Raw genomic sequence first — 27936 nt, 5'->3', positions numbered from 1 at the left:
ATAAAATTAGTAGTCTGAATGCATCATTGTCTCATGATGGGGAGTGACATACAATGGGCATAATTGATTTTGCTCACATGCAGACAATCTAAAGTATGTTATTTCTATTAAAAATATCATCATGGTAATTGGACGTGACCTGTGTGTTGACTAGTATGTTCACAAAATGCTGGAGTAACTCAGCGGGTCAGGCAGCATCTCAGGAGAGAAGGAATGGGTGACGTTTTGGGTCGAGACCCTTCTTCAGTCTGACCCGCTGAGTTACTCCAGCATTTTGCGATATCTTCGATTTGTACCAGCATCTGCAGTTATTTTCCTAGTATTTTCATGTGTGTATGTGGTTTTTTTTTTAGGTGGTCCAAACATGTGGGCAATCACCTCGGAGGAACGAGTCAAACATGATCAGCAATTTATAAGTATCAAACCACTTGGAGGATTACTTTCAGGTTTGTGCACGGTAGAGCTTTATGAAAGCGTTAAGAACGTATGTGGTTTCATAATATTTGCATAAATGCTTATTTTTTCCCCTGTTCTATAGATGTTCCTGAGACACATTATAATGAAGATAAATCGGATATATTATTGCAGTTTTAATTCAATCAAGTGTAACACAGATTAGAATGAAAACACCTCAAGATTGTTCTCCCAATAGTCAAAATACAACTGCATCCAGCTTTCCTTGATGTTTTTGGACTTGGAAATCTAAATTTTAAAATCTAAATGATCCACTGAATTATATTGACATTTTGGACCCAGGTGCTGATTTTCAGGGCAATAAAGATTAAAAAACATGAGTGCAGATATTTCAATGCATGCTTTATTTACAAAGCACAACAATGTAGGAGATCCATGTGATACATCTGCAGGAAGTGTATAACTGTGCGAACAAACATACAAATTAGGAGCAAAAAAACAACACTAAGCTTGCTTAACTATTTAATAAGATCATGGCTGATCTGAATATCACATCAGTTCTGCATTTCCATCTTACCATGTTAAGCCAAGGGTGAAAGGTTACCAAGTATCTATCTGCCTTTGCTTTAAAACTATTCAAAGACTGGTTCCGCCACCCTGTGAGGGAGAAAGTTCAAAAGACATGAGAAGAAAAAAAACCCTCCATATCCAAGTACAGTTGAATGAGATGGTGCATGAGAGATGACATCAGATACATGGATCATTGGAATCCTTTTCAGGGCAGGTGAGACCTGTACAAGAAGGATAGGTTGCACTTAAACTATCCTCAAAATAATTTAATAAAAATAACTGTAAAGATTGATATAGCTAACTTTAATAACCCAGACATTATCAGAATTCATTTCCACAGCTTAAAAGTGGACTAACTTTCATTTTCAATTGGGTCGCAGGAATACACTGTGATGGCCTTCTACCAACCAAATGTACTTACAATTTGATAATACAATTTATTTACTGTAGTAACTACAATAAGGGAAGGGTTGGTTAGCTTATAATTTAATGCTAATACTCTTCCCCATCCAGCAGTGCGTGGAATAGTTGTCAGAGTAATTTTGGCGATTCTGTACAAACAAGATCTGGAATCTGGAATCAGGATCTGGAATCTGAGATTTTTCATGTCCAGACTGACTTTGTAACAAAATGGCATGATGAGGGAAGCAGTGGGCTCATTGTCTGATAATGTAGCAGAACATTTGGGATACAATTGGAATAACTAGAATTTGTGTCAAATTGGGGAAACAAGTAAATACTGCTTGGCATGTGCTGAGATAGCTGAGCAGCCACCGCAATACTTAGAGCTCACAGCACCTGGTTGTTCACCGAATGGTGAAGGTAAGAACATTTATGGGCTCTGTAACCTGTGGTGGAAGTATTGATCGCTTTGTGCTTATTGAAGGTTAAAATATAGAATTGCATTAAAAATATATAGATTAAGTTTCAGATGTAGAAAGTCAAGAGTGTTTCATTGTCTTATGTACCAGCAATGGAACAATGAAATTCTTACTCATTTGGCATTACTGCAATAATTCACAAATAAATATATAATAATCATCAATAATACAATCATTTAAAAAATCAATAATATGAGGTAACCAGACCATATTAATGCAAAACCGAAGTAAATAGTGCAACCAAAACAAAGTCCATAGTAGATCATAATTGCTGAGGTAGGGTTATGGTTAGTGTAGTGCAGTGTTTAAGAGCCTGATGGTTGCTGGAAAGAAGTTATGCTTAAACCCAGAGGTCACAGTTCTCAAGCTCCTTTACCTTCTTGTTGATGTAGTAATAAGCAGGGTGGCTTATGTCTTTCATGATATCATTTCTATTTTTGAGACTGCGTCTCCTGTTCGATGATGTGTGAGTTGGTACTTTGATGGTCCGGGCAATGTCTACCACTTACTGCAACCTTCTTTGTTTCTGGCTGTTTGACTTACCAAACCAGGCTGAGATGTAACCTGTTAGTATGCTCTCTACCGTAGATTACTGAGTTTGATAGAGTATTCAGCCATACACAGAATCTCCTCAATCATCTAAGGAAGTAGCGGTGTTAATGTGCTTTCTTCATTATTTCGTCAATATGCTGGGCCCAGGACAGATCTTCAGAGTTATGTACACCAAGGAACTTGAAGCTGTTGTCTCTTTCCACCGCCATCTCATTGATAAAGACAGGTTCACTTTCCTTGTCTTTTCCTTCTTCTTTCAGCTCCTTAGTCTTCCAATATTGACAGCAAGATGATTGTTCTGGCACCATTCAACCAGATTATTAATCTCCCTCTTGTACTCTGATTCATCGTTACCCATTATTGGTTCAACAATGATGGTATCGTCGGCACATTTAAAGCAGGCAATGGAACTGTGTGACTACACAGTCATGAATAAAGAGTGAGTAGAACAGGGGACTGAGCACACAGCCTTCAGGTGCTCTTGTGTTGATGATCTCAATGAGTTTGAAGCACAACTTCGATGGGGATTTTCTGTAGGACTTGCACATATTATTGAAAAGGGAACTTTGTTGGATTAAAACTTGTATTCTGGTTAATTTTATTCACTTATGTATTTCAAAGATTTCAAAATAAAGTAAAATAGAACAAGGGGCCGTTTGGCCCATTTGGTCACGCCAGATCTCAGAAGTTCCTTTCCCCCCTCTTATTTCCATATAAGCCTGTCATTTATTCTTCATCTCATATCCTTCAACTAATCTTTGATACTTTTGCCACTCTCCTACACATAGGAACATTTACTGTGGCCAATTAACCTACCAGTACATCTTTGACACATGCGAGGAAACCTGAGCACACAGAGCGAACCATCATGATAGTCAAGGGAAATTATCGAAATGCCACATTCATAGCACCTGACGTCAGGATTGAATCCAAGTTGCGAGAGATGTGAGGTAGCAGCATCAAATGTTGTGTTGATGTGCTACCCTTTTAATAGAACTTTTAACAGAGCCAGGCAGACAGTACCTCTTCTTATCAGTAACTCTTCCAAATCAAAGTCCCTCACCTTCACATTGGGAAATTTGAAACTTTGCAGCTCTATTTAGACTCGCCTCCTCCTGCCAACCCCAGAGCTCCCCCCATCGATTCAACCCTATTATTCTTCCTTTCTCTCTCTATGCCTCATATTCATTGTTCCCACTCCACCTGTTCAAACAGACAATTATAAATCTGAACAATGTCACGAACCGAACATTGTGGACTACTGTAAGCAATTTTTGGCTCATTATAGAATTTATTGGCGCCAGAAATGAGCACAGAAAAGATTTGCTCCACTAACTTTAGAGAGGAGAAAGATGAAAATTTGTTCAAGGGTGGACAAAAATTACACAAGTTCAACAATACAGTGAAAAGAAAAAGACGATGGGGGGAGGAAGCCTTTAATGCAAAACATAATTTAAAAAACAAGTACATGATATTGCAGGTGCAAGGCTTTATATAGCTCCATCTAACACTGTTTATGAAGAACAATCCTGGAAGCATTATGTCAAGGGGATACAAAAAAAGAAAGTTAAAATTGAGATCACAGTCAGAAAATGATGACATTCAAAAAATGGTGAGGGAAGGATTTTGAAACGATGTGGAAAAATAACAAAAGGGAAGCAAAATTGGAAATGTGTTCTCGAGATTGCAATACTAGAATAAGATTCATGTATTTTCAGAAGAAAATCTACCATTCTACTCCAAATCTACTGGAATGTGATTGAAACTCGCTGGTCTTTAGATTTCATATTTTAGAGACACAGGGCGGAAACAGGCCATTCGGCCCACCATGTCCACGCCAACCAGTGATCATTACTGGGCATGAGCATTATCTAACATACTTGGAACAATTACACTTTACAGATGCCAATTAACCTACAAACCTGTATCTCTTTGGAGTATAGGAAGAAACCAGAGCACCGGTAAACACCCTCGCAGTCACAGGGAGAACGTACAAACTCCATACAGACAGCACCTGTAATCAGGATTGATCCCAGGACTCAGACACTGGAAGGCAGCAGCACCACTGCTGCATGACTATGCCGCCCCTTGTCATTTTGGTACTTGCCATTAATGGACCTTGTGGTGCTTAACCCATCCTGAGTTTGGTATCATATTATGTCCATGGCATTATTTGCTTCTTTACATATTTCATTATAATGTGGAAAGGAGTGGTATGTTTGGTGGTGAAAAAGTCATAAAATAGTTTCCTCAGTTTTTGATAAGGTGTTTCATGAATGCAATGCGGCCAACAAGGAAACCCTTTCATTGTGTAGTTGAGACTATGGACGAGAATCTTCACAACAGTGAGTGATAGTTAATTTAAAATGCAAAAAAAGTTGGCTTTCAGCCAAAAGAGTCGCAGCATAATATGGTTGCATTTTATATAAGCACCTTCCACAGGTGGGAACGTTTACTTATGTATAAATTTGAACCCATTTACATTTTATTCTGATTAACAAAGTCAAGTGAAGTTCATTAAGAATCTGTGGTGAGATGCTATTTAATACTATGGCTTTTGATTCAAACATATTTATTTTAATGTTAAACAGGTGAGCAAGCTCGTACTTTTTTTCTCCAATCTGGATTACCAAAGCTAGTGCTGGCTGAAATATGGTAAGTATAGAAAGTAGAACTGACATTAGCATACTTCTTTGAACACTTATTTGTTACTGTTAACCTATCTTAACAGTAAACTAGAAAAAAATGGACCATAACCTAGTACGTTAAAACAATGATTAGTCCTACAAAAGGGTTTTCAAGATAGTGGCGAGAGGTTAAGGGTATCACCAAGTTAGAACAAGATTTTCTGGCAGTAATTCTGTTGGAACCAATAACCCAGGAAAAGCGTTGAGGTCTGCAGTTTCAGGAACTACCAAAACAAATCGTCGGATTTTTAATTAAAAAGATTTTTAATTAAAAAGTTGATTTTTAATGTACAGACCATCCCTGGGTTACAAATGTCCATCTTGTATGAATAAGCTGCCAAAATATTATATTCCAAAACCCAACATATGTTTATACATTCATTCCTATGAATGGCAGAACTAGTTTTCTCCCCCTCCAAACGTTTAGTGATTTTCTTTCTTATCAGTTTTATGTGCTTTTTGATACCACTCACTGCAATACCATGGAGCGTTGATATATTGTGATCTTTGTATATTTTCCGACTTATAGACAAAATCGACTTATGGACATCTGTAAAATAAAACCTAATTGCTACCCTGGCATGCCGTATATATTGTCAATACCACTTGTGATGCAAAATGGCGGCGCTGCCATAGCAGCTGCGGCTTACCTGCGGTCCATTTGTCTTTGTGTTTTTGTTGTTTTTTTTGTCTTAATTGTAGTTGTGATGTCGTGTTTTTGTGTTTGTGTACTATGTGTGTATGTGGGGGGGAGGGGGGGAACTGTAAAATTGTAAATAGGTGTCCCTTCCGAACGGAGACCCGACCTTTGTTTTCTGGGTGTTGTCTCCGTTCCTGCTGCGGCCTACCATCGGCCCAACTCCTGGAGCTGGCGGCCTCCAGGGCTCTGGTTCGCTGAGCCCACGGACCGGACTTACCATCAGCGGAGCCGGCCGTCCACGGAGGCTGCGGGAGCGGCTGCGACTCGCCTTAGGCTCGGGCCGCGTGGATGCCGACATCGGGAGCTCCGGCAGCGGCAGCGTGTTCACCCGTCCCAGGGTCGCGGGGCTTGGGTCGCGGACATTTCACCGTCAGGCGCGGCCTAAGATATGCCGCGGGATATTTCTCTGCTGGGCGGGGGCTTCAATGTCGGGAGCCACGACCGCCCCGACGTGCAGCAACAGCAGCAGCGTGTTCGCCCGCCCCGGATCGGACTTATCATCAGCGGAGCCGGCCGTCTTCGGAGGCTGCGGGAGCGGCTGGGACTCGCCTTAGGCTCGGGCCGCTGCGGACCTGCAACCACAACAACCTGACTGCGGGAGAAGACGGCAGGAGAAGGGAAATACATTGTGGCCTTCCATCACAGTGAGGAGAGGACTGGAGGAGACTCACTGTGATGGATGTTTCTTTGATGGATGTTTCTTTTTTTGTGTGTTTTGGGGGTTGTGTAATTTTAATGCCTATTTAATGCTTTTATTGTTGGACTGTGGGTGACTGAATTTCGTCCAATATTGGATGACAAATAAAGCTATCTTGAATCTTGATCTCTTGAATCTTGACAGTTAAAATTAGTCTTGAGACGAGAATGGATTTTGAACAATACTTGGGTGACATGTCAAATCTAATTGGACTGTACTGAACAAGCACCACGGTATTATTTTTGTGGTACTTGAGTGTATGATGTCCAGAATTCAATGAAGACATCTGGTTGCTTATTTATTTCCTTTTCAGGACCATTGCCGACTTGAACAAGGATGGAATGATGGACCAGCAGGAATTCTCCATTGCAATGAAACTAATCAAGATAACCCTTCAAGGTCACCCAGTTCCTACCATTCTTCCACTAGTCATGAAACAGCCCCCAATCCCCTCACCTTTGAACTCTGCAAGATTTGGTAGGTAAAATAGAGTAGGTTACAAAGTCTAGGATACTTACAGTATTTTGTGTAATGTTCTCACAATTCTAAATATATAGGCTTCTGAAAGGTACACTTGTGTTGAATTGAGAGTATCGTCTTCTGGTTAGAATGTGTGTGTAATTGAAGAAATGTGATTTGCATCTAATTTTAATATCCTGTAATCCTTATTTATATATGTGAATAGATTTTTAAAAATTATATTGGAAACAATATTCATCCGCACTGCATTTTAAGATTAGATGGTGCTTTCTCTCTGTAATGACGTTCCAGTGCATTTGGTATAGTTTCAATGCTCATTTTGCAAAATTTCACTGGTCTGTCATCATTCAGTTACAAGGTGTTAATGATCCGTCATTAACTATACTATAAGTTCTGTATCCTAGCCACTGATTCAGTTATCTCACTGTCATAAGTTGAACCAGACAGTAATGACCTTGGGGTTTTATTTGATCCTGATTCTCCATGTACACAAATGTCAAACCAGGATAGGACTTTGACGGTGAACTGTGGGGTTCATGACTTGGTTTTGTTTATTATTGTCACGTGTACTGGAGAATAGTGAAAAGGTTTTTTGTTGTCTGCTCTGCGGTCAGCAAAAATACTATACATGATTACAATCAATCAGTCTACTGTGTACAGACACAGAATAAAGGGTATAACATTTGGTGCAAAATAAAGTCCGATTCAAAGGTCTCTAATGTGGTAGATGGGAGGTCAGGACCATACTCTAGTTGGTGAGAGGATGGTTCAATTGCCTGGTAACAGCCGGGAAGAAACTCCCTGAATCTGGAGGTGTGCGTTTTCAAGTTTCTGCACTTCTTGCCTGATGGGAGAGGAGAGAAGAGGGGGTGAGACGGGTCCTTGATTATGCTGGTGGCCTTGCTGAGGCAGCGTGAGGTGTAGATAGAGTCAATGGAAGGGAGGTTGGCTTGTGCGATGGTCTGCGCTACATCCCAGACTCTGCAATTTCTTGCTCTCTTGGAGGGAACTGTACCCAAACCATGCTGTGATGCATCCTGATAAAATGTTTTCTACGAAACATCTGTAGAACTTGGTGAAGATTTTTGTGGGCATGTCTAATTTTCCACACCTTCTAAGGAAGTAGAGGTGTTGAGTGTTGGTGTGCTTATTTGGAGGGCATAGGAGTACAAGTACATAGTTCTTTGAAAATAGCATCACAGGTAGGCAAGGTGGTGAGAAAGGCGTTCAATCAGTAAGGGCATTGGATATAGCAGTTGGGATGTTTCATTGTAGTTGCACAAGACATTGGTAAGGCAGCACTTGGAGTGTGCCAGCATGCCAAAAGCCTTTCTCACCACCTTGCCTATCTGTGATGCTCTTTTCAGGGAACCATGTACTTGTATTCTGAGGTCCCTCTGCTCTACAACACTTCACATTGTCGAAATTATGCGTAGACTCGTCAACCAAGGATGAGTGAACCAAGGAATTGCTGAGGGAGCGGTTTCTGCAGAAAGCAGAGGGAGGTGGGAATATATGACAAATGGTGTGATTACATTGGAGGTAATGGAAATATTAGAGGATGATATATGGGATGCGGAGGCTGGAGGGGTGAAAGGTGAGGACCTGAGGAACTCTATCCTTGTTCCGTCTGGGTGGAGGGTGAGCATAATCAGAACAATGGGATACAGAGGAGATGTGGGTGAAGGGTCCATCTATGACTTGAGGGGAGAAGCCATATTTGCTAAAGAAAGATGATATCTCAAAAGTCAGACTGGAAAGTCTCATCTTAGGAGCAGATGCAGTGGGGATGGAGGAATTGAGAGTAGGGAATAGTTTCTTTGCAAGAGACAGGGTGGAGGGAAGTGTAGTCCAGATAACTGGGAGTTATAAGTAACAGGTTTATAGCCAGAGGAGATTGTTGAGGCAGGTATAGTAACAGCATTTAAAAGACACTTGGGCAGGTAGATGGATAAGGGTTGAGAGGCATTTTGGTTGAATATGGGCAAATGTGACTAGCTTATATGGGCCATCTTGGTTGGCATAGACGAGTTGAGCTGCAGGGCCTGTTTCTGTGCTGTATGACTCCATGCATTACATCCTCTGCTTCCATCTTCACACTGTCTCTACAATTAACCCACTTGCTGCAGAAGCCTTTATCCTTGCTTTTTTAATACCACACACAAGATAATTCCTATAAATTCCAAGCTTCTATCTTCCTCTTTGGTAATATTTAGTTCATTAAAACTGCTGTACATGAGACTTTCCATAATGGTGCACACCAAATGCAACTTATCTTGCACCCTTTGCTGCTTTGCCACTTTCAATTCATACTTAATTGTGATACAGAAGAAATAATTGAGTCGGTTAAGTCCGCGCTGGCTTCTTGTAAACAAATGTCACAAATTTCTCCCCTTAGTTTCCTGTACCCCTGCAACTTATTCTGCCTCACATGCTCCTTAAGTTCCCTTTGGTTTGTTTGTCAGTTATCTGAACTAAGTGGTCATTTACAGTTGCCATTTAACCTATCTGCATGTTTTTGGGGCATGGGAAGAAAACTAGTACAGGTACATGGATAGGAAAGGTTAAGAAGGAAATGGGCCAAATACAGACAAATGGGACTAGCTTAAATGGGACTTGTTGGTTGGCATGGACAAGTTGGGTCAAAGCCTGTGCTGTGTGATTCTGAACAGATCATAGGAAGAATATGCAAACGTTACCGATGCTCTGCATGCGACCGGCATACAGGAGACCCCGGTGGCTGTGCCCATTGCAAACAGGTACACCCTCTTGGGAGCTGTTGGGGCAGAAGATGCTTCCAGTCCGAGCAGCGGACAGTTTGATGGCTCTAATCCAGGCAAAGAGACTCGACCGGGGAGACCGGAGTCAGGAAGAGCCATAGTAGTGGGTGACTCCATTGTCCGAGGTACGGACAGTAGATTCTGTGGCGGCAGGCGGGACTTGAGGATGGTCTGTTGCCTCCCTGGTGCCAGGGTTCAAGACATCACGGACCGGCTTCAGAACATCGTAGCGGGGGAAGGTGATCAACCGGACGTAGTTGTGCACGTGGGCACAAAGAACGTCGGGAGGAAGAGGAAGGAGATACTGCAACGTGAGTTTAGAGAGTTAGGAAGAAGACTGAGAAGTAGGACGTCGAGGGTGGTTATCTCTGGACTGTTGCCTGTACCTCGTGCTGGTGAGGGCAGGAACAGAGAGATCGGGGATATGAATGTATGACTGAGGGGCTGGTGCAGGGAGCAGGGATTTAGATTTCTAGACCACTGGGATCTCTTCTGGGGTAGGGGTGACCTGTACAAAAGGGACGGGTTACACCTTAACAGCAGGGGGACCAACATTCTGGCAGACAGGTTTGTTAGTGCTACACGTGTGGGTTTAAACTAAGTAGTGGGGGGGGGAAGGGGTTGACAAATTGGGAATATGAAGATGGAGTTAAAGGGGAAGCGAATACAGGAGAAATTGCAAAGGACTCTCGAATAAATGGGAAGGGAAGTTCTAGATGGGATAAGAGAGTAAGGTCAGGGCCAATTGTGACCGGTGTGAGAGGGGAGGTGAATACCGAAGTTAAAGTGTTGTATTTAAATGCGCGAAGTGTAAAAAATAAAGTGGATGAGCTTGAGGCTCAGTTAGACATTGGCAAGTTTGATGTTGTGAGAATTACTGAGACATGGCTACAAGAGGACCAGGGCTGGGAACTGAATATTCAGGGGTACACAAAATATAGAAAAGACAGACAGGTGGGCAGAGGGGGTGGGGTCGCTCTGTTGGTAAGGAATGATATTCACTCCCTTGCAAGGGGTGACATAGAATCAGGAGATGTATAATCAGTATGGATAGAAATGAGGAATTGTAAGGGTAAAAAGACCCTAATGGGAGTTATCTACAGGCCCCCAAACAGTAGCCTTGACATAGGGTGCAAGTTGAATCAAGAGCTAAAATTGGCATGTCGCAAATGTAATGCTACAGTGGTTATGGGAGATTTCAACATGCAGGTAGACTGGGAAAATCAGGTTGGTAATGGACCTCAGGAAAGAGAGTTTGTGGAGTGCCTCCGAGATGGATTCTTAGAACAGCTTGTACTGGAGCCTACCATGGAGAAGGCAATTCTAGATTTAGTGTTGTGTAATGAACCTGATGTGATAAGGGAACTCAAGGTAAAAGAGCCATTAGGAGGCAGTGATCATGATGTTTTACTCTACAAATTGAGAGGGAGAAGGGAAAATCGGAAGTGTCAGTATTACAGTATAGCAAAAGGGATTACAGAGGCATGAGGCAGGAGCTGGCCAGATTTGACCGGAAGGAGGCCTTAGCAGGGAAGATGGTGGAACAGCAATGGCAGGTATTCCTGGGAATAATGCAGAAGTTGCAGGATCAATTTATCCCAAAGAGGAGGAAAGATTCTAAGGGGAGTAAGAGGCATCCGTGGCTGATAAGGGAAGTCAAGGGCAGCATAAAAATAAAAGAGAAGAAGTATAACATAGCAAAGAAGAGTAGGAAGCCAGAGGATTGGGACTTTAAAGCGCAACAGAAGATAACTAAAAAGGCAATACGGGGAGAAAAGATGAGGTAGGAGGGTAAGCTAGCCAATAATATAAAGGAGGATAGTAAAAGCTTTTTTAGGTATGTGAAGAGGAAAAAAATAGTCAAGGCAAATGTGGGTCCCTTGAAGACAGAAGCAGGGGAATTTATTATGGGGAACAAGGAAATGGCAGTCGAGTTGAACCGGTACTTTGGATCTGTCTTCACTAAGGAAGATACAAACAATCTCCCAGATGTTCTAGTGATCAGAGATCCTAGGGTGTCGGAGGAACTGAAGGAAATTCACATTAGGCAGGAAATGGTGTTGGGTAGACTGATGGGACTGAAAGCTGATAAATCCCCAGGGCCTGATGGTCTGCATCCCAGGGTACTTAAGGAGGTGGCTCTAGAAATTGTGGACGCATTGGTGATCATTTTCCAATGTTCTATAGATTCAGGATCAGTTCTTGTGGATTGGAGGGTAGCTAATGTTATCCCACTTTTTAAGAAAGGAGGGAGAGAGAAAATGGGAAATTATAGACCAGTTAGTCTGACATCAGTGGTGGGGAAGATGCTGGAGTCAATTATAAAAGACAAAATTGCGGAGCATTTGGATAGCAGTAACAGGATCGTTCCGAGTCAGCATGGATTTACGAAGGGGGAAATCATGCTTGACTAATCTTCTGGAATTTTTTGAGGATGTAACTAGGAAAATTGACAGGGGAGAGCCGGTGGATGTGGTGTACCTCGACTTTCAGAAAGCCTTCGACAAGGTCCCACATAGGAGATTAGTGGGCAAAATTCAAGCACATGGTATTGGGGGTAGGGTACTGACATGGATAGAAAATTGGTTGGCAGACTGAAAGCAAAGAGTGGGGATAAATGGGTCGCAGTGACTAGTGGGGTACCGCAAGGCTCGGTGCTGGGACGGCAGCTATTTACAATATACATTAATGACTTGGCTGAAGGGATTAAAAGTACCATTATCAAATTTGCAGATGATACAAAGCTGGGTGGTAGTGTGAACTGTGAGGAAGATGCTATGAGGTTGCAGAGTGACTTGGACAGGTTGTGTGAGTGGGCGGATGCATGGCAGATGCAGTTTAATGTGGATAAGTGTGAGGTTATCCACTTTGGTGGTAAGAATAGGAAGGCAGATTATTATCTGAATGGTGTCAAGTTAGGAAAAGGGGACGTACAACGAGATCTGGGTGTCCTAGTGCATGTCATTAAAAGGAAGCATGCAGATACAGCAGGCAGTGAAGAAAGCCAATGGAATGTTGGCTTTCATAACAAGAGGAGTTGAGTATAGGAGCAAAGAGGTCCTTCTGCAGTTGTACAAGGCCCTAGTGAGACCGCACCTGGAGTACTGTGTGCAGTTTTGGTCTCCAAATTTGAGGAAGGATATTCTTGCTATTGAGGGCGTGCAACGTAGGTTTACTAGGTTAATTCCTGGAATGGCGGGACTGTCATATGTTGAAAGACTAGAGCGACTAGGTTTGTATACACTGGAATTTAGAAGGATGAGAGGGGATCTTATCGAAACGTATAAGATTATTAAGGGGTTGGACATGTTAGAGGCAGGAAACATGTTCCCAATGTTGGGGGCGTCCAGAACCAGGGGCCACAGTTTAAGAATAAGGGGTAGGCCATTTAGAACAGAGATGAGGAAAAACTTTTTTAGTCAGAGAGTTGTGAATCTGTGGAATTCTCTGCCTCAGAGGGCAGTGGAGGCCAATTCTCTGAATACATTCAAGAGAGAGCTAGATAGAGCTCTTAAGTATAGCGGAGTCAGGGGGTATGGGGAGAAGGCAGGAACGGGGCACTGATTGAGAATGATCAGCCATGATCACATTGAATGGTGGTGCTGGCTCGAAGGGCCGAATGGCCTACTCCTGCACCTATTGTCTATTGCTCGAGCTGTGAGTCAGCAGCACCAACTGTTGAACAGCCAGCTGCACCCCTGGTCCATCAACTGATTTAAACCTCAGAATTTTATACAAACCATGAACATTTCTGTTATCTACTCTAAAACCTTTTTTTTCCAATTTTGACTTCTTATGTAAATTTCTGAATTTACAATCTCCTCAGCATCTTAGCCTTCAGTAACTTGGCCTTGTTTGCAAATTCCCAGGGTAAGTTGTATTCTTCACGTCTCCCATCTCCCAAAGATTAGATCTTTTTCTCTTTCCTCCTTCTCTTTCTCTATTTTTGTTTCTCTCTCAGCCAACCCTGTCCCCTTCTTGTTCAGTGTTTCATCAGCTTTTGATAACTGCCTTATGAAACAATTTGGAAAATGTTGCTAAGTTAATGACACTATATGTATGAATGCATGTTGTTTTGTTGAAGCCCCATTGACAACCATGAACAGTGTGCTTTTCATTTCAAGGTACTTCATTCTTAGCTACATATCAACTTCTGTTTGCTTTATAAAATATTTAAACAAATTTTATTGCATTTTAATTATTTTATTGCCAATTTACAAATTGTTCATATCTAAATTCCAAACATAGGAATGGGAAGTTTGCCAAATCTGTCTGTCCCACCAAACATGCCTTCATTTACTTCCTTGGCTCCCACTTCATCGTTGACATCAGTGTCCACCTTGCCACCTCTGAATATGTCAGTTCCCCTGGTGCCTGCTGTTAGTCCATCAGCCTTTGCAAATGGTACATCTGTCCTCATTCAGCCTGTATCTGCACAGAGTTCTGCAAGTAAGTATGACAAGTTCTATAATAACACTTTGAGTATTTTATTCATGTTTTTTCATTTGCTCTTCCTAGACCTTTATTTTGAATTTTTGAGAAATTCAGGTTAGGCACATTAAAAACAAGGGTTGACCTGTTTACAAATGCAAGTGCTTGTGTTGAGTATCACAATTATGACTCAGTTATTAACAAGTCCCAGTGCAATTTTTTTGGAGTGAACAAACACTTCAAGATGATTGTGAACTAAATTTGACTACCAGAGCTATAATGTGACATTCCCGAGCTGTTGATAACCAATGAATGTTGCTACCATGAAGCTTGCTGATTCAAAGTCCATCATTTCACAAAAATCAAAACCATCCTATTTTTTGTTTTAGTGCTGAATGAAATTTAGCAAAAAAAATCAGGCTATGTAGAGCAAGATAAATGAGGGTCAGGAAGAATGACTAGACTTTTAACATTATCATTGTCAATTTTTTTAATTTCAAGAATTTTCTCTTGTTTAAAAAAGGCAAAATGGGGAAATCAGGAAAAAAATGAGCTGGTGAGCCTTGCGTGGGTAGTAGGGATATTATTGGAGAACATTCTTAGGGATAGGAATAGCTTGCATAAAGATATGTCCCTACTGGGGATCATCAGCGTGGCTTTGTGGAGGGAAGGTCATGTCTTACAGATTTGATTGTGTTTTTTGAGGAGATGATAATGGTGATTGATGAGCGAAAAGCATTCAACAATATCCTTTGTGGCAGGCTGATCCAGCAGATTAAGGCACAAGGGATCCACAGAGACTTGGTAGATTGGATTCAAAATTGGCTTGGTCGTTGAAGGAGGTGCATAGTGGTGAAGAGATGTTATTCTGACTGGAGGTTTGTGAACCGTGGCATTCTGCTGGGATCAGTGCTGGGTCCTGTGTTTGTAATATGTATAAATGATTTGGATGAAAATGCAGGTGGAGTGATAAGTAAGTTCGCAGATGACACACAAATTGGTGGAATTGTAGATAGTGAATAGGTTGTCAAAGGATATAGCAGGATATAAATCATTTGGAAATATGGGCAGAGAAATGGCAGATTTTATCCAGACGTTTGTGAGGTGTTGCACTTTTGAAAGTCAAATGAAAGAGAAAAGAAGACAGTAAAGTGCAGGTCCTTTGTACAACGGAATCTTGAGATGGAAGTCCTTAGTTCTCTGAAAGTGGCAACATAAGTAAAGAAGGTATATGACATGATATTTCACCAGGGGTGCAATGAAATTCCTTGTTCGTATGAAGCTAACTGAAAATACATAGTGATGTATATGTTTCTGTGTGTGTGTGTGCATATATATATATATATAGATATATATATATATATATTGGGTGTTTCCGTAAATACAGCACTTAGTGAAACTGAAGGTCTCCAAATGTCCAGGTTATTTTCCTGTTTTTAATGTAATATTCCCATTGTTTCATATCCTGTATTTTAAGTAGTATAGATCATGGTGTATACCAAAAATAATGAGATGAAGCAAAAATAAATGTTTTTACAGAGAAAAATGTCAGATATGTCTGTTGCCTTTTTTTGTGACATTTTCAAGCAGGATTTCATCAAAACATAAGGCTAATTTATACAAGAAAGATTACATTAATTTTGCAATTAAATAACTCTATATAAGCCAAATTCTGATTAAGCTTATGATTTTTATCAATTATCACCCAATAAGATGGTTTTCTGATACCCCAAGTTTTTGCAGCAGTGCTATTTTGGTCACGTGTTAAATGGGAGAATTAAAAGCAGAGTAACCATTTTTATATTTATTGTTTCTTTTTTTATTGTTTATATTTTGTGTTTAACATAGAAACATAGAAAATAAGTGCAGGAGGAGGCCATTCGGTCCTTCGAGCCATTCATTGTGATCATGGCTGATCGTCCCCAATCAATAACCCGTGCCTGCCTTCCCCCCATATCCCTTGATTCCACTAGTCCCTAGAGCTCTATCTAACTCTCTCTTAAATCCATCCAGTGATTTGGCTTCCACTGCCCTCTGTGGCAAATTCCACAAATTCACAACTCTCTGGGTCAAAAAGTTTTTTCTCACCTCAGTTGTAAATTGCCTCCCCTTTATTCTAAGACTGTGGCCCCTGGTTCTGGACTCGCCCAACATTGGGAACATTTTTCCTGCATCTAGCTTGTCCAGTCCTTTTATAATTTTATATGTTTCTATAAGATCCCCTCTCATCTTGCTGGATCGAAGGGCCGAGTGGCCTCCTGCACCTATTTTCTATGTTTCCATGTAGGTTACTTTAACAATTGCTCCCCATTTTAGTATAATGAGCAAATACATTTAGTATATAGTAAAATTGTAAGATAGCCATGTAAAAGGAAGGGAGCCTACTGTTGTGTTACCTTGTATTTTTAATGCCATGGTATTTATATTTTCAGCGCTTCCTCATGCTGGGTCTCTGAGACAGACAATGGCAGGATTTGGAGGCTCTGGTCTTCACAAGGCACAGTCACTGATTGATCTCGGTTCCAGCAGGTACAAGCAGAATGTTATTAGAACATTTTTCTCATGATTATATTGTTAGGGTCAAAGGACATGGAAACAGGGCCCTCAGCCCAACTCGCCCATGTTGGCCAAGATGCCCCATCTGCATTAGTCCTACCTGCCCATATTTGGCCCATACTCTCCAACCCTTTCCTATTCATGTACCTGTCCAAATGTCTTTTAAATGTTGTTATGGTACCTGCCTCAAATACCTCCTACGGCAACTCGTTCCATATACCCACCAACCTCTGTGTGAAACTGTTGCCCCTCAGTTTCTTATTAAATCTTTCCCCTCTCACCATAAACCTATGTCTTCTGGTATTAGGTTCCTCGATTCTGGGTAAAAGACTGCATTCAACCTATATATTCTCGTTGTGATCTCATCACTTCTTTTAGATCACCCCTCAGCCTTCTGCACTCCAAGGAATAAAGTCCTAGCCTGCCCAGCCTTTCCCTTTAACTTGGTTCCTGAAGTCCTGGCAACATCCTGGTAAATTTTCTCTGCACTTTTCCAGCTTAACAATATCCTTCCTGTAGCAGGCGATGAGAACTGAACGCAGTACTCCAAATGCAACCTATCCAATGTCTTGTGCAAATGTAACATAACATCCTAACTTTTATACAGAAAGCCTTCTTATGGATATAAATAATATATGTGTATGTATGTGTGTGTGAGATGCCACTTTCAAGTACTTATGTACCAGCATCCCTAGATCCCTCTGCTCTACACACTCCCCAGGGTCCTACCATTAACTGTGAATGTCCTCCTCTGATTTGACTTCCCAAAATGCAACGTCTAACACTTACCTGCATTAAACTCCATTAACCATTCCCATTCCCAACTGATCAATTTCCTGTTGTCATTTTTGATAACCACCCACTTCAGTGTAATCTGCAAATTTACTTATCATGCCTTCTACATTCTCTTTTAAATCGTTGATATAAATCGCAAACAGCAATTGGCCCAGCATCAATTCCGAAGGCACACCAGAAGTCAGAGGCTTCCAGCCTGATAAACAACCTTTAACCGTCACCTTCTGCTTCCATCCAGGTAGCCAATTTTCTATCCAGTTGGCTAGCTTTCCCTGGATCAAATGTGATCTAACCTTCCAGAGCAGCGTACCATGTGGGTTGCTGAAGTCCATATAGACAACGCCTATGGCTTTGCCATCGTCACCCTTTTTTGGATATTTTTTTGAAAGATTTGACAAATTCGTGAGACACGATCACCCAAGTACAAAACCATGCTGACTATCCCTAATCAGCCCCTGTATATACAAATGCATAATATATTTCATCCCTCAGAATCCTCTCCGGTAACTAGCTTAACAGAGATGTTAGCCTCACTGGTCTATAGCTGCCATGCTTTTCCTTGCACCCATTCTCAAATAGAAGCACACCCTTAACCACCCTCTTGTCTTCCAGGACCTCACCTGTGTCCAATAATGATTTTGTATCTCTCAGCCAGGGCGCCTGCAATTTTGTCTCTAGCTTCCCACAGTGTGCTCAGATATATCTGATCAGGCCTGGGAGATTTATCCACCTTCGTACATCTTTGGACGTCCAGCACCTCCTTGACCATAGTACGGACTGTCCTGAAGACGTTCCTTTTAACTGTTCCAAGTTCCCTAGTCGTCATGTCTTTCTCCATGATAAAAACAGAAGAGAAATATTCACTGAGGACGTTGCCCACCTCCTGTGGATCTACACAGAGATGTCGGCTGGTTTCTGAGGGGCTCTATTCTCTCTAGTTGCCCTCTTTCACTTCATATACTTATAACATCTCTTTGGATTTTCCTAAATAGTATCTGCCCAAACTATCTCCTGCCAGTTTTATGCCCTCCTTATTCCCTTCTTAAGATGCTTCTCAGTTTCTGAAACTCCTCCAGGTATAGACTTGATCCCAGTTCCTATACCTGTCCCATGCCTCCTCCTTTTTCCTGACTAGAGCCTCAATTTCTCTCATTATCCAAGCTTCCTTCCTCCCACCTGCCTTGCCCTTCACTGTAGCAGAAACATGCTTGGCCTGAAATGTCATCACACTTTTAAAAGCATCCCACATTGCGGATGTTTCTTTCCCCCAAACAACCTAATCCATTCAACTTTAGCAAGTTGCTAATACCATAAAAGTTGGCCTTGCCCTAATTTAGAACTTGAGGGCCCGCGCTGTGTTAGAGTGAAGGGCAAGGCAGGCAAATGTAAGGAAGCTTGGCTGACGAGGAAAATTGAGGCATTGGTCAAGAATAAGAAGGACGCATGGGACAGGTATAGGCAGCTGGGATCAAGTGCATCCCTGGAGGAGTGTCGGGAACTGAATAAACTAAAAAAGGAAATGAGAAGGGCAAAAAGAGGCCAGGAGATAGCTCTGGCAGAAAGCATTAAGGACAATCCCGTGATTTTATAAATACATAAAGGGGGAAAAGGGTAATTAGAGAGAGAGTGGGACCCCTCAGGAATCAAAGCGGTCACCTCTGCGGAGCCACAGGAGATGGGCAAGGTCCCCTGAGTATTTCTCCTCTGTATTTATCAAGGAGAAAGACAGGAGGACAGAGGAACTTGGGACAGTCAATGGAAGTGTCTTGAGAGCAGTCAGTGTTATGGTCGAAGAAGTGCTGAAGGTAGATAAAGGTATGAAGGTAGATAAATCTCCAGGGCCTGATCAGATATACCCGGGGACATTGTGGGAAACTAGAGAGAAAATTGCGGGAGTCCTGGTTGAAATTTACGAGTCGTCTTTAAATACAAGAAAGGTGCCAGAAGACTGGAGAGTGGCTAATGTTGTGCCTCTATTCAAGAAGGGCTGCAGGGAAAATGCTGGGAACTATAGCTTAACATCTGTAGTTGGAAAGTTACTGGAGAGTATTCTGAGGGATAGGATATACAGACATTTGGATGGACAAGGGTTAATTAGGGATAGTCAGCATGGTTTTGTATATGGGAGGTTGTGTCTCACAAATCTAATTGAGTTTTTTGAAGACATGACTAATGAGGGCAGAGCTGTAGATGTTGTATACATGGATTTCAGTAAGGCATTCGACAAGGTTCCGCATGAAAGGCTGCTCTGGAAGGTTAGATCACATGGGATCCAAGGAGAGATAGATTACTTCTCAGACTGTGGCTAGTGGTGTGCCTCAGGGTTCGCTGCTGGGCCCGTTACTGTTTGTCATCTACATCAATGATTTGGATGGGAACATACATGGCAAGATTAGCAAGTTTACTGATGGTACAAAAGTGGGTAGTTTTGCAGATAGTGAAGATGGTGGTGGGACTAGTGCAACCAGTGTTGGCAGGTTGGGCTGAAGGGCCTGTTTCCACACTATTTCACTCTATGACACTCTATCTTCATCCATAACTATTTTAAAGCAAATAGAACAGTGGTTATTGGTCCCAAAAGGTTCACCCACAGACACGTCAGTCACTTGCCCTTCCCAATTTCCTAAGAGTAAGTCAAGCTTTCCCTTGTGGAGTCTGCTACATGTTGCCTGAAGAAACTTTCCTGAACACATTTGACAAATTCCACCCTTGGCACTTTGACAGTTCCAGTCTATATTTTGTTGAAAGTTAGAATCCCCTACTATGACAACCTTATCAGTCTTGCAACTGTTTTAAAGATTTACCTAACTGTCCAAATCAAACCAGATGTTTTTATTATTACCATTTTAAATGTGTTAATTAAGTGTGCATTGTACTTTTAGTATTTACTAAATTGCTCAGAAACAAAGCAGCCCTTTGCATTGGAAATCTAATGCATTTAAGTTTTAATATGGAGAAACCCGCTGCACTTCTTTATCCTTGATTATTAATTTGTCTAGAAATGCTTCCCTTTCACATGTTAAAATCAGTTTGCAATTTCTGAAATGTGTCAAAGAAAATGGTTAGTGAAACATTTGCAAATATTTCATTAAACACCTTGTCTGAATAAGGGGGAGCATTTCAATATGCTTAGCAGGTGGCTTTGTTTAATAAATATTGAAGTTATTCAACACAAATGGAAGTATGCCAGTGTCATGTAATAATTAATGGTTTGCTAATGAGATACATATTTTAATTGGGATTTGGCTCTCAATTTAATTAATGTAGTTTCATAATGTAAGGAATTTCTTTCTATTATGGGTTTTTTCCGCTAAACGCTCTTGCCTACAAGTAAGAGTGCTGTTGTTTAGCTACAGATTACTGTGTTAGATTGATGTCTTCAAATAGCTGTGAGGAATTTGATATTTAATTCTTACCCACATTTGGCAGGCAGAAGGTTTGTTTCAATTAGGTAAAAGTGCACCTTTTTCAGTGTTCATTGACATGTCAAAGAAGATTTATTGTTGGTCTTTACAACAGATATGTTGTAGAGTGTGAAGAAAATATTTTGATAATTTAATTAAACACCTTTGTTTTAACAAATGATATGTTATTGAAAAGTTTGGGAATTTAGATAAAACAAAAATGCTTTATTAATATATTCATGAATTAGACATGAAAGTATAAAGTACCCTTTTAGAAGTGAGAGTATTTTGTATAAATGAATAAATGTACTGTTTGTGAATTCAGTACAGAATGATTTTAATCTTTGCTGATGTACTTTAAAATACAATTTTTTGAACTTGGAGGAAGGAAAAACTTGATATCCTTTTACGAGCGTTCAGTTGTTGTGATGCACTTTGTTTCAAACTAATTAAATTTGAAAGTTGTTCCCAAAAGGATGAGAGGATTGAAGTTGTGTTCTAGTCCTTTGTGTCAAATGTAAGTTTTTCAGCAAGGCAGAATAGTGTATGGTGATATGAGCAAAAGACCAAAATAGTTTATAAACTAGTTACGAGGAGCTGGCAATGTTTCAACAATAAAATGGTTTATTTCAGACCAAAAAGTAATCATATTTAAATAAGAATTAATTTGCCCATGTTTTTCATCTTACTATGTTACTTTGATGGATAGATAGAATTTGAGATGTGTTACACCCAAAATTTGCTTATAATTACTACCAGTACATGGTAAAAGGTGGGCAATTGGATGAAAATGCTGCATTTCCACTGTTTTGGAAAAAGATAAATTAGACAAGATTTCTACCATTGATTTATTTTTGATGAAGTGTACTAAATGAATTAAGTGAAACAGTATTAAGGTTCCTACTTGAAAAGGGGTCTTTTGAATGTTGAACACACTCCAATATAAGTTGTCTTTTTGGAAAATGTAGCAAGTAAAGCAGTAAGATTGAAATGGGGAAATGTATATATTTAATTGTCTTTTTATTATTAGTGTAATTATTTTGTGTATCTGTTCAACGGTAGTTCATGCCAGTGCTTTAACTTCATAGGACCAACATAAAAGCAAATGTTTGTGGCTGAAATTTTTTAATTGCCGTTTGTTTCTCTTTTTGCAGCAGTTCATCATCATCCACTGCATCTCCTGCTTCACCCAAAATGAGTTTCACTGACTGGGGGGTCCCTCAGTCCAGCAGGCTCAAATACCGCCAGATCTTCAACAGCCTTGATAAATCCATGAGTGGTTTCCTGTCAGGTTAGTGAAGTATACGTGCTAGTTATTGAAAAATCCGTTTCTTTGCTGCACACATGGTGTTGGTGATTTAATTGTAGGGTAGAAGTGATTATTAGAGGGGTAGAAGTGATGCGACAGCTGTACAAGACTGGAGGCACAAGGAACTGCAGAAGCTATAATCGTTTGCAGACTGGCACATCATGACAATTCCCCATTTCATGACATGAAACTCCAAAGAGACGGGGCACTGATTTTTCATCTCCAGGTGGAATTTGGAGGTGGAGCCAATTACAAATCTGTCAGTAAGTTCAGACTTTTGCAACTGGCAGTGCAGACAAGGAAATCCAGGGCAATCTGCCATTTAAATATTCAGAGACACAATCATCAGCTTCGTCATCACTGATTCATATATAACTTTGGAATATAATTAAAACTCGGCCCCAGACGCTGGACAGAATCTGTGTAAGGGAGAAGTTCCACCATGCCAGGAGAGAAAACACAGGTATGTGGATAGGAAAGGTTTAGAGAGATATGGGCCATACGCGGGGAGGTGGGACTAGCTTAGAAGGGACATCTTGGTCAGCATGGGCGAGTTGGGCTGCAGGGTCTTTTTCTGTTCTAATGGGCTCTATGACTGAGTGATAGTGGAGGGATTTAAGGGGCTGTTAGGCCATGATTATGCAGGGTAGGGGGAGATATGAATCACGTGCAGGCAAAGGAGACTAATTTAACTTGGCATTGTGTCTGGCACAGACATTGTGGGCCGAAGGGCCTGGTCCTTGACTGTAGTGTTCTAAGGATATTCTCAGACTTTATCTTCACTAAATGTTGTACCCTTTATCCTTTTATCTGTACAATGTGGATGGCTTGATTGTAATTGTGTATTACTTCACTGGAGAGCATGCATCAAAAGCTTTTCACTGTGCCATGGTACACATGACAATAATGAACTAAACGATTCAGATGCAACTGTTTAATTTAATTTAAAGATGCAACATGGAAACAGTCCCTTTGGTCCATCAAGTCCTCAAACTATCGATCACCTGTTCACACTCAATCTGTGTTATCCCACTTTACAAACTAGGGGGAAAATCTACAGTGGCTAATAAAACTACAAGCGGTCACATCTATGGAATGTGGGAGGAAACCCACGCAGTCACAGGAAGAGTGTAAACATACATAGAAACATAGAAAATAGGTGCAGCAGTAGGCCATTCGGCCCTTCGAGCCTGCACCGCCATTCAATATGATCATGGCTGATCATCCAGCTCAGTAACCTGTACCTGCCTTCTCTCAGAGAGCACCTGAGGTTAGGATGGATACCGGGTGTCTGGCACAGTGAAGCAGTTGCTCAATCAGCTGCACCACTGTGCTGCCTCATGCACTTAAACTCAGAGTTTTGGCACCTGCATAGTGCTCTCAAGTCCACTTTAAATTAGATAGTAACTTTTTCATCCCATGCTAAACATCAAGATGCAATAGTAATTTAAATTCTGTCCATTTACAGGTCCAAATAGTTATGACAGTGCTAATTAGACTGTTTTGATCAGCAATAGTACAGTGTAAATGATGAGGGTGAACTTAGTGGTGTAGCTGTATAATGTACTAGCCTGCTAATAATTGGAATTTATTTTTAGGTCCTCAAGCCAAGAATGCTCTTGTTCAGTCCAATTTGTCTCACAATCAATTAGCCACCATATGGTGAGTGTTGTTGTGATTAAGCATTATTTTCATAAATTGTTTTGGTTTTAATGAATCTGGTTTTCAAATATAATTCAAACTATTAGTTGATGATTATTGTGTGAATTAACCTACGCATGATTTAACCGACCATGATTTTGAAGCTTTTTTTGTTTACAATAAAGAAAATTGCAACGAGTGTGGTAGTATTTGAGAAATTTGCTGACAACAACATGTTATTATTCTTATTAAGAATATTTATCAGTACTTGACCTTAGACGACACTTTTAATGCAAAAATATTTCCAAAGTGTTGAATGCTGGAGCTGGAGATGTAAAGCTGCATTTCCAACTTCAGCATTCAACACTTTGGCAAATATCCTGATGAGGTGGATATTTCTCTAAGGTTAATAAAGCTTAAATGAGTGGAAGAAGGTTATGGAGGCACAAGAGACTGTTGATGCTGGAATTGTGACCCTGACTCAGTCGGTCACACAGCATCTATGGAGGGAATGGACAGATGAAATCTGAAGAAGGATCCTGGCCAGAAATATAATGTGTCCATTTCCCCCCACAGATGCTGCCTGACCTGCTGAGATCCTTTGTTTTTTGCTTTTAAAAGAAACTTATATGAGGAAGTGTAATAGAGTCAAACAGCACAGATGCAGGTGCTTCAGCCCAATTTGTCCAGGCTTGCCAAGATATCTTGTGGAATTGAGTGAAAATACATATCAAAAGGGATTTAGAGAAAGAATTTCAAAGCTGTAAGCAATGCCATAAAATGAAGGGTAAATGCATAAAATGCAGAAGAGATTAGAGATGGAGTTGTATTCACGCAAATAAGGGAATTGAGATTATGAAAGTGTTAAAGTCATGGCTAATGTTTTGAATTAGTGGTGCTGAGACCAGTGCTCAACAAAGACTAGCTCATGTGGGGATTATAGATAATCTGGAAGACGGAGGATTAAATACAGACATTATTGAATTGAATACATTTTATTACCCAAGTATGTATACATACAAGGAATTTGCCTTGGTGCTTTGCTCGCAAGTAACAACATGATATACAGTAAACAATTAAGAATAAAACATTATAATTTAAACATGTGAAGAATGAAATAAAATATCAGAAAAAAGGAGGCTACAGACTTTTGGTTGTTGAGTAGGGCTACTGCTCGTGGAAAAAAGCTGTTTTTATGAGGTGGCTTTGACTGTCCAGAGTCGCCTTGTAGAGGGAAGTGCTTCAAAAGGTTTGTGGTCAGGGTGAGAGGGGTCAGAGATGATCTTGCCTGCTCTCTTCCTGGCCCTTGCAGTGTACAGTTCTCGATGGGGGGATGGTTGCAGCCAACAACCTTCTCAGCTGATCGAACATGCGCTACAGCCTCCGGATGTCATGCTTGGTGGCTGAGCCAAACCAGACCATGATGGAGAAGGTGAGGACAGACTCTCTGAAGGCAGTATAAAACTGGACCATCATTGTCTGTGGCAGATTGTGTTTTCTCAGCTGCCGCAGGAAGTACATCCTCTGTTGGGCCTTTTTGACTGTGGAGTCGATGGTGGCCTCCCATTTAAGATCCCTAGAGATGATGGTTCCAAGGAACTTAAATGACTCCACAGATGTGACTGTGGTGTTGTTGAAGGTGAGTGGGGGGAGGGGGAGCTCTCCTAAAGTTTACAATCAATTCCACTATTTTAAGAGCATTGAGCTCCAGGTTGTTGCGATGGCACCAGGACGCCAGCTGTGTCACTTCCTGTCTGTGGGCAGATTTCTCCTCATCCTGGATCAGTCCAATCAGGGTTGTGTCGGCTGCAAACTTGAGAAGCTTGACAGAGGAGTCTGTGGAGGTGCAGTCGTTGGTGTAGAGAGAGTAAACGAGGGGAAGAGTACGCAGCCTTGCAGTGCTCCAAGGCTGAGGGTTAGCAGATTCAAGATGTGCTTATAGTTACAGAAATGGTTTTGGATGATATTGCCAGTCAGGAGAATGCGAAGCAGCTTTTTCCTGGAGGGGACCAGGTGCGATTTGGAGTTTCAGTGGCAGATGGGTGGGTTACAACAGAAATCGTGACGATTAAAAGTGGGAAATAGGCAATGGAGAAGAAATGGACTTGGTGTCTCAATCCAGTTGAACTGGTTGGTTCAGCCTAAAATATTTGTTGGGTGGGGAAAGAATTCAGTGGCAAGAATAATGGGATTAGCCTGAGGGACTCAAGATGATTGTGTCTGGTTTCCCAATGTTTAACTTTTAAGAAGGTGTGGCTCATTGCAATGGATGTTTTGTAAGAGCGAGATCTAGGAGTTGTCAACATTTACATGCAAGTGGAATTGCATCAAAATTGTTCCCCATGTTAGAGTGGTGACCAAGACGAAATGTACAATCAACATGGGAATATTGAATATTCCAACCTTGGGTAACTTGCTTTTTTTTCTTTCAATATTAAAATTGGCCATGTTTGCCTGTCATCATTATGCCTTAACACAAAGTGTTGGAGGAAGTCAGTGAATCAGGTAGCGTTTGGGGAGGAAATGGACAGGCGGCATTTTGGGTCGGGACCGTTCTCCAGACTGAAAAATTCAGCTTAACCCGCCGAGTTCTTCCAGCACTTTGTGTTTTGCACAAGATTCCGGCATCTGCAGATTCTTGTCATCAGTTTGCCTTTTATTCTCCTATTAATAGGTGTATAAAATCATGAGAGGAATAAATCTGGTAGATGCACAGAATATCTTGCCCAGAGTAGGGGAATCGAGGACTGGAGAACATAGGTTCAAGGTGAAGGGGAAATAACTTAATAGGAATCTGAGGGGTAACGTTTTCACACAAACGGTGGTGGGTGTATGGAGCAAGCTGCCAGAGGAGGCTGGGACTATCCCAACGTTTAAGAAACAGTTCGGTACATGGATAGGACAGGTTTGGAAGGATATGGACTAAACGCAGGCAGGTGGGACTAGTATAGCTGGGACATGTTGGCCAATATGGGCAAGTTGGGCCAAAGGGCCTGTTTCCACATTGCATCGCTCTGTGACTCTATATTCTGACCTGCTGTTAGCAATACATACCAACTGTCATTTCCAGATACTTTATCTCGCCCCATTCAGAGATTCTTTTTGTCCCACCAAACCTTCCTGCACCTTCGCTGCTACAGATAAATAGCTAGTCTTGTCGCATTCCCAGTTCTGATCAAGATTTCAGGACTTGAAACATTAATTGTTTCTCTTTCCATAGATGCTGCCTGAACCAAATGATTCCAGCAATTTCTGATTTGATTTTAGATTTCCAACATCTGCAGTTTTTTTTAGATTTGCAGAATATTTTTAATTACTCTGCTACTTGTCTTTTATGATTTGGATGAGAACGTACATGGCATAATTAGTAAATTTGCAGATTACACGAAAGTGGGTGGTATTCTAGATAGCGAAGACGGTTGTCAAAAATTGCAGCAGGATCTTTTTTGGTTGGGCTTGTTCCTATGGGGGGTGGAGACAATATTGTATGAACTTCAGATTAGAATGGTTCCTATACTCTTGATTTTTAGTAATAGGTTACAGGATTTTAAGTGAAGGGAATTGGATTATTCCAAGAGGCATTACCAACCCAATGGCTGAACGGACACCATCGTACTTTATTGTAAAAGAATATGACAGTAATCCGTGGGATATATTTTGTAAAATTAGCAATTATCCACCTCGTTCAGAGAATTAATCGTTGTCAATTGGCCAAAGTAAAAGCATGTCTTAATCTTCTTCCTTGATCATACTGTTAAATTTCAGGAACCTGGCGGATGTTGATCAGGATGGGAAACTCCGGGCGGAAGAGTTTATTTTAACAATGCATTTAATTGATGTAGCTAAGTCTGGTCAGCCTCTCCCCATCACTCTACCCCCAGAACTGACACCTCCTTCATTTAGGTAAGTAGTTCTCTGTTTCTTGGTATGCTTGCATGATCCTTGTATTTTGGTTTCCACACCATTTAATTCTCTTTAGGATTAGTTTAGTTTATTATTGTCACAGGTACATTGAAAAGCTTTTGCTTGTGTGCTATCC

At 41.0% G+C, this 27936-nt stretch overlaps 1 protein-coding gene across 9 annotated transcripts in view; it reads left to right on the top strand.

The window, feature by feature from the left end:
* Positions 1–27936, top strand: part of LOC144593628 (intersectin-2-like) — a 143343-nt gene that overhangs the window by 40141 nt on the left and 75266 nt on the right. For 7 of the 9 annotated variants that reach the window (XM_078399496.1, XM_078399492.1, XM_078399489.1 and 4 more), the window contains 8 exons: positions 354–446; positions 5009–5072; positions 6815–6978; positions 14010–14210; positions 16625–16721; positions 22102–22238; positions 23855–23918; positions 27663–27800. In XM_078399496.1, coding sequence (XP_078255622.1) covers positions 354–446; positions 5009–5072; positions 6815–6978; positions 14010–14210; positions 16625–16721; positions 22102–22238; positions 23855–23918; positions 27663–27800 — 958 coding nt within the window. Of the gene's footprint in view, positions 1–353; positions 447–5008; positions 5073–6814; positions 6979–14009; positions 14211–16624; positions 16722–22101; positions 22239–23854; positions 23919–27662; positions 27801–27936 lie in introns of those variants that run through there. The other 2 variants (XM_078399493.1, XM_078399494.1) reach the window with 2 other exon arrangements.

The sequence above is a fragment of the Rhinoraja longicauda genome, chromosome 5, assembly GCF_053455715.1.
Source record: "Rhinoraja longicauda isolate Sanriku21f chromosome 5, sRhiLon1.1, whole genome shotgun sequence".
NCBI lineage: Eukaryota > Metazoa > Chordata > Chondrichthyes > Rajiformes > Arhynchobatidae > Rhinoraja > Rhinoraja longicauda.
The sequence above is the reverse complement of the archived record's forward strand: the minus strand, read 5'-3'. Positions and strand labels throughout refer to the sequence as shown.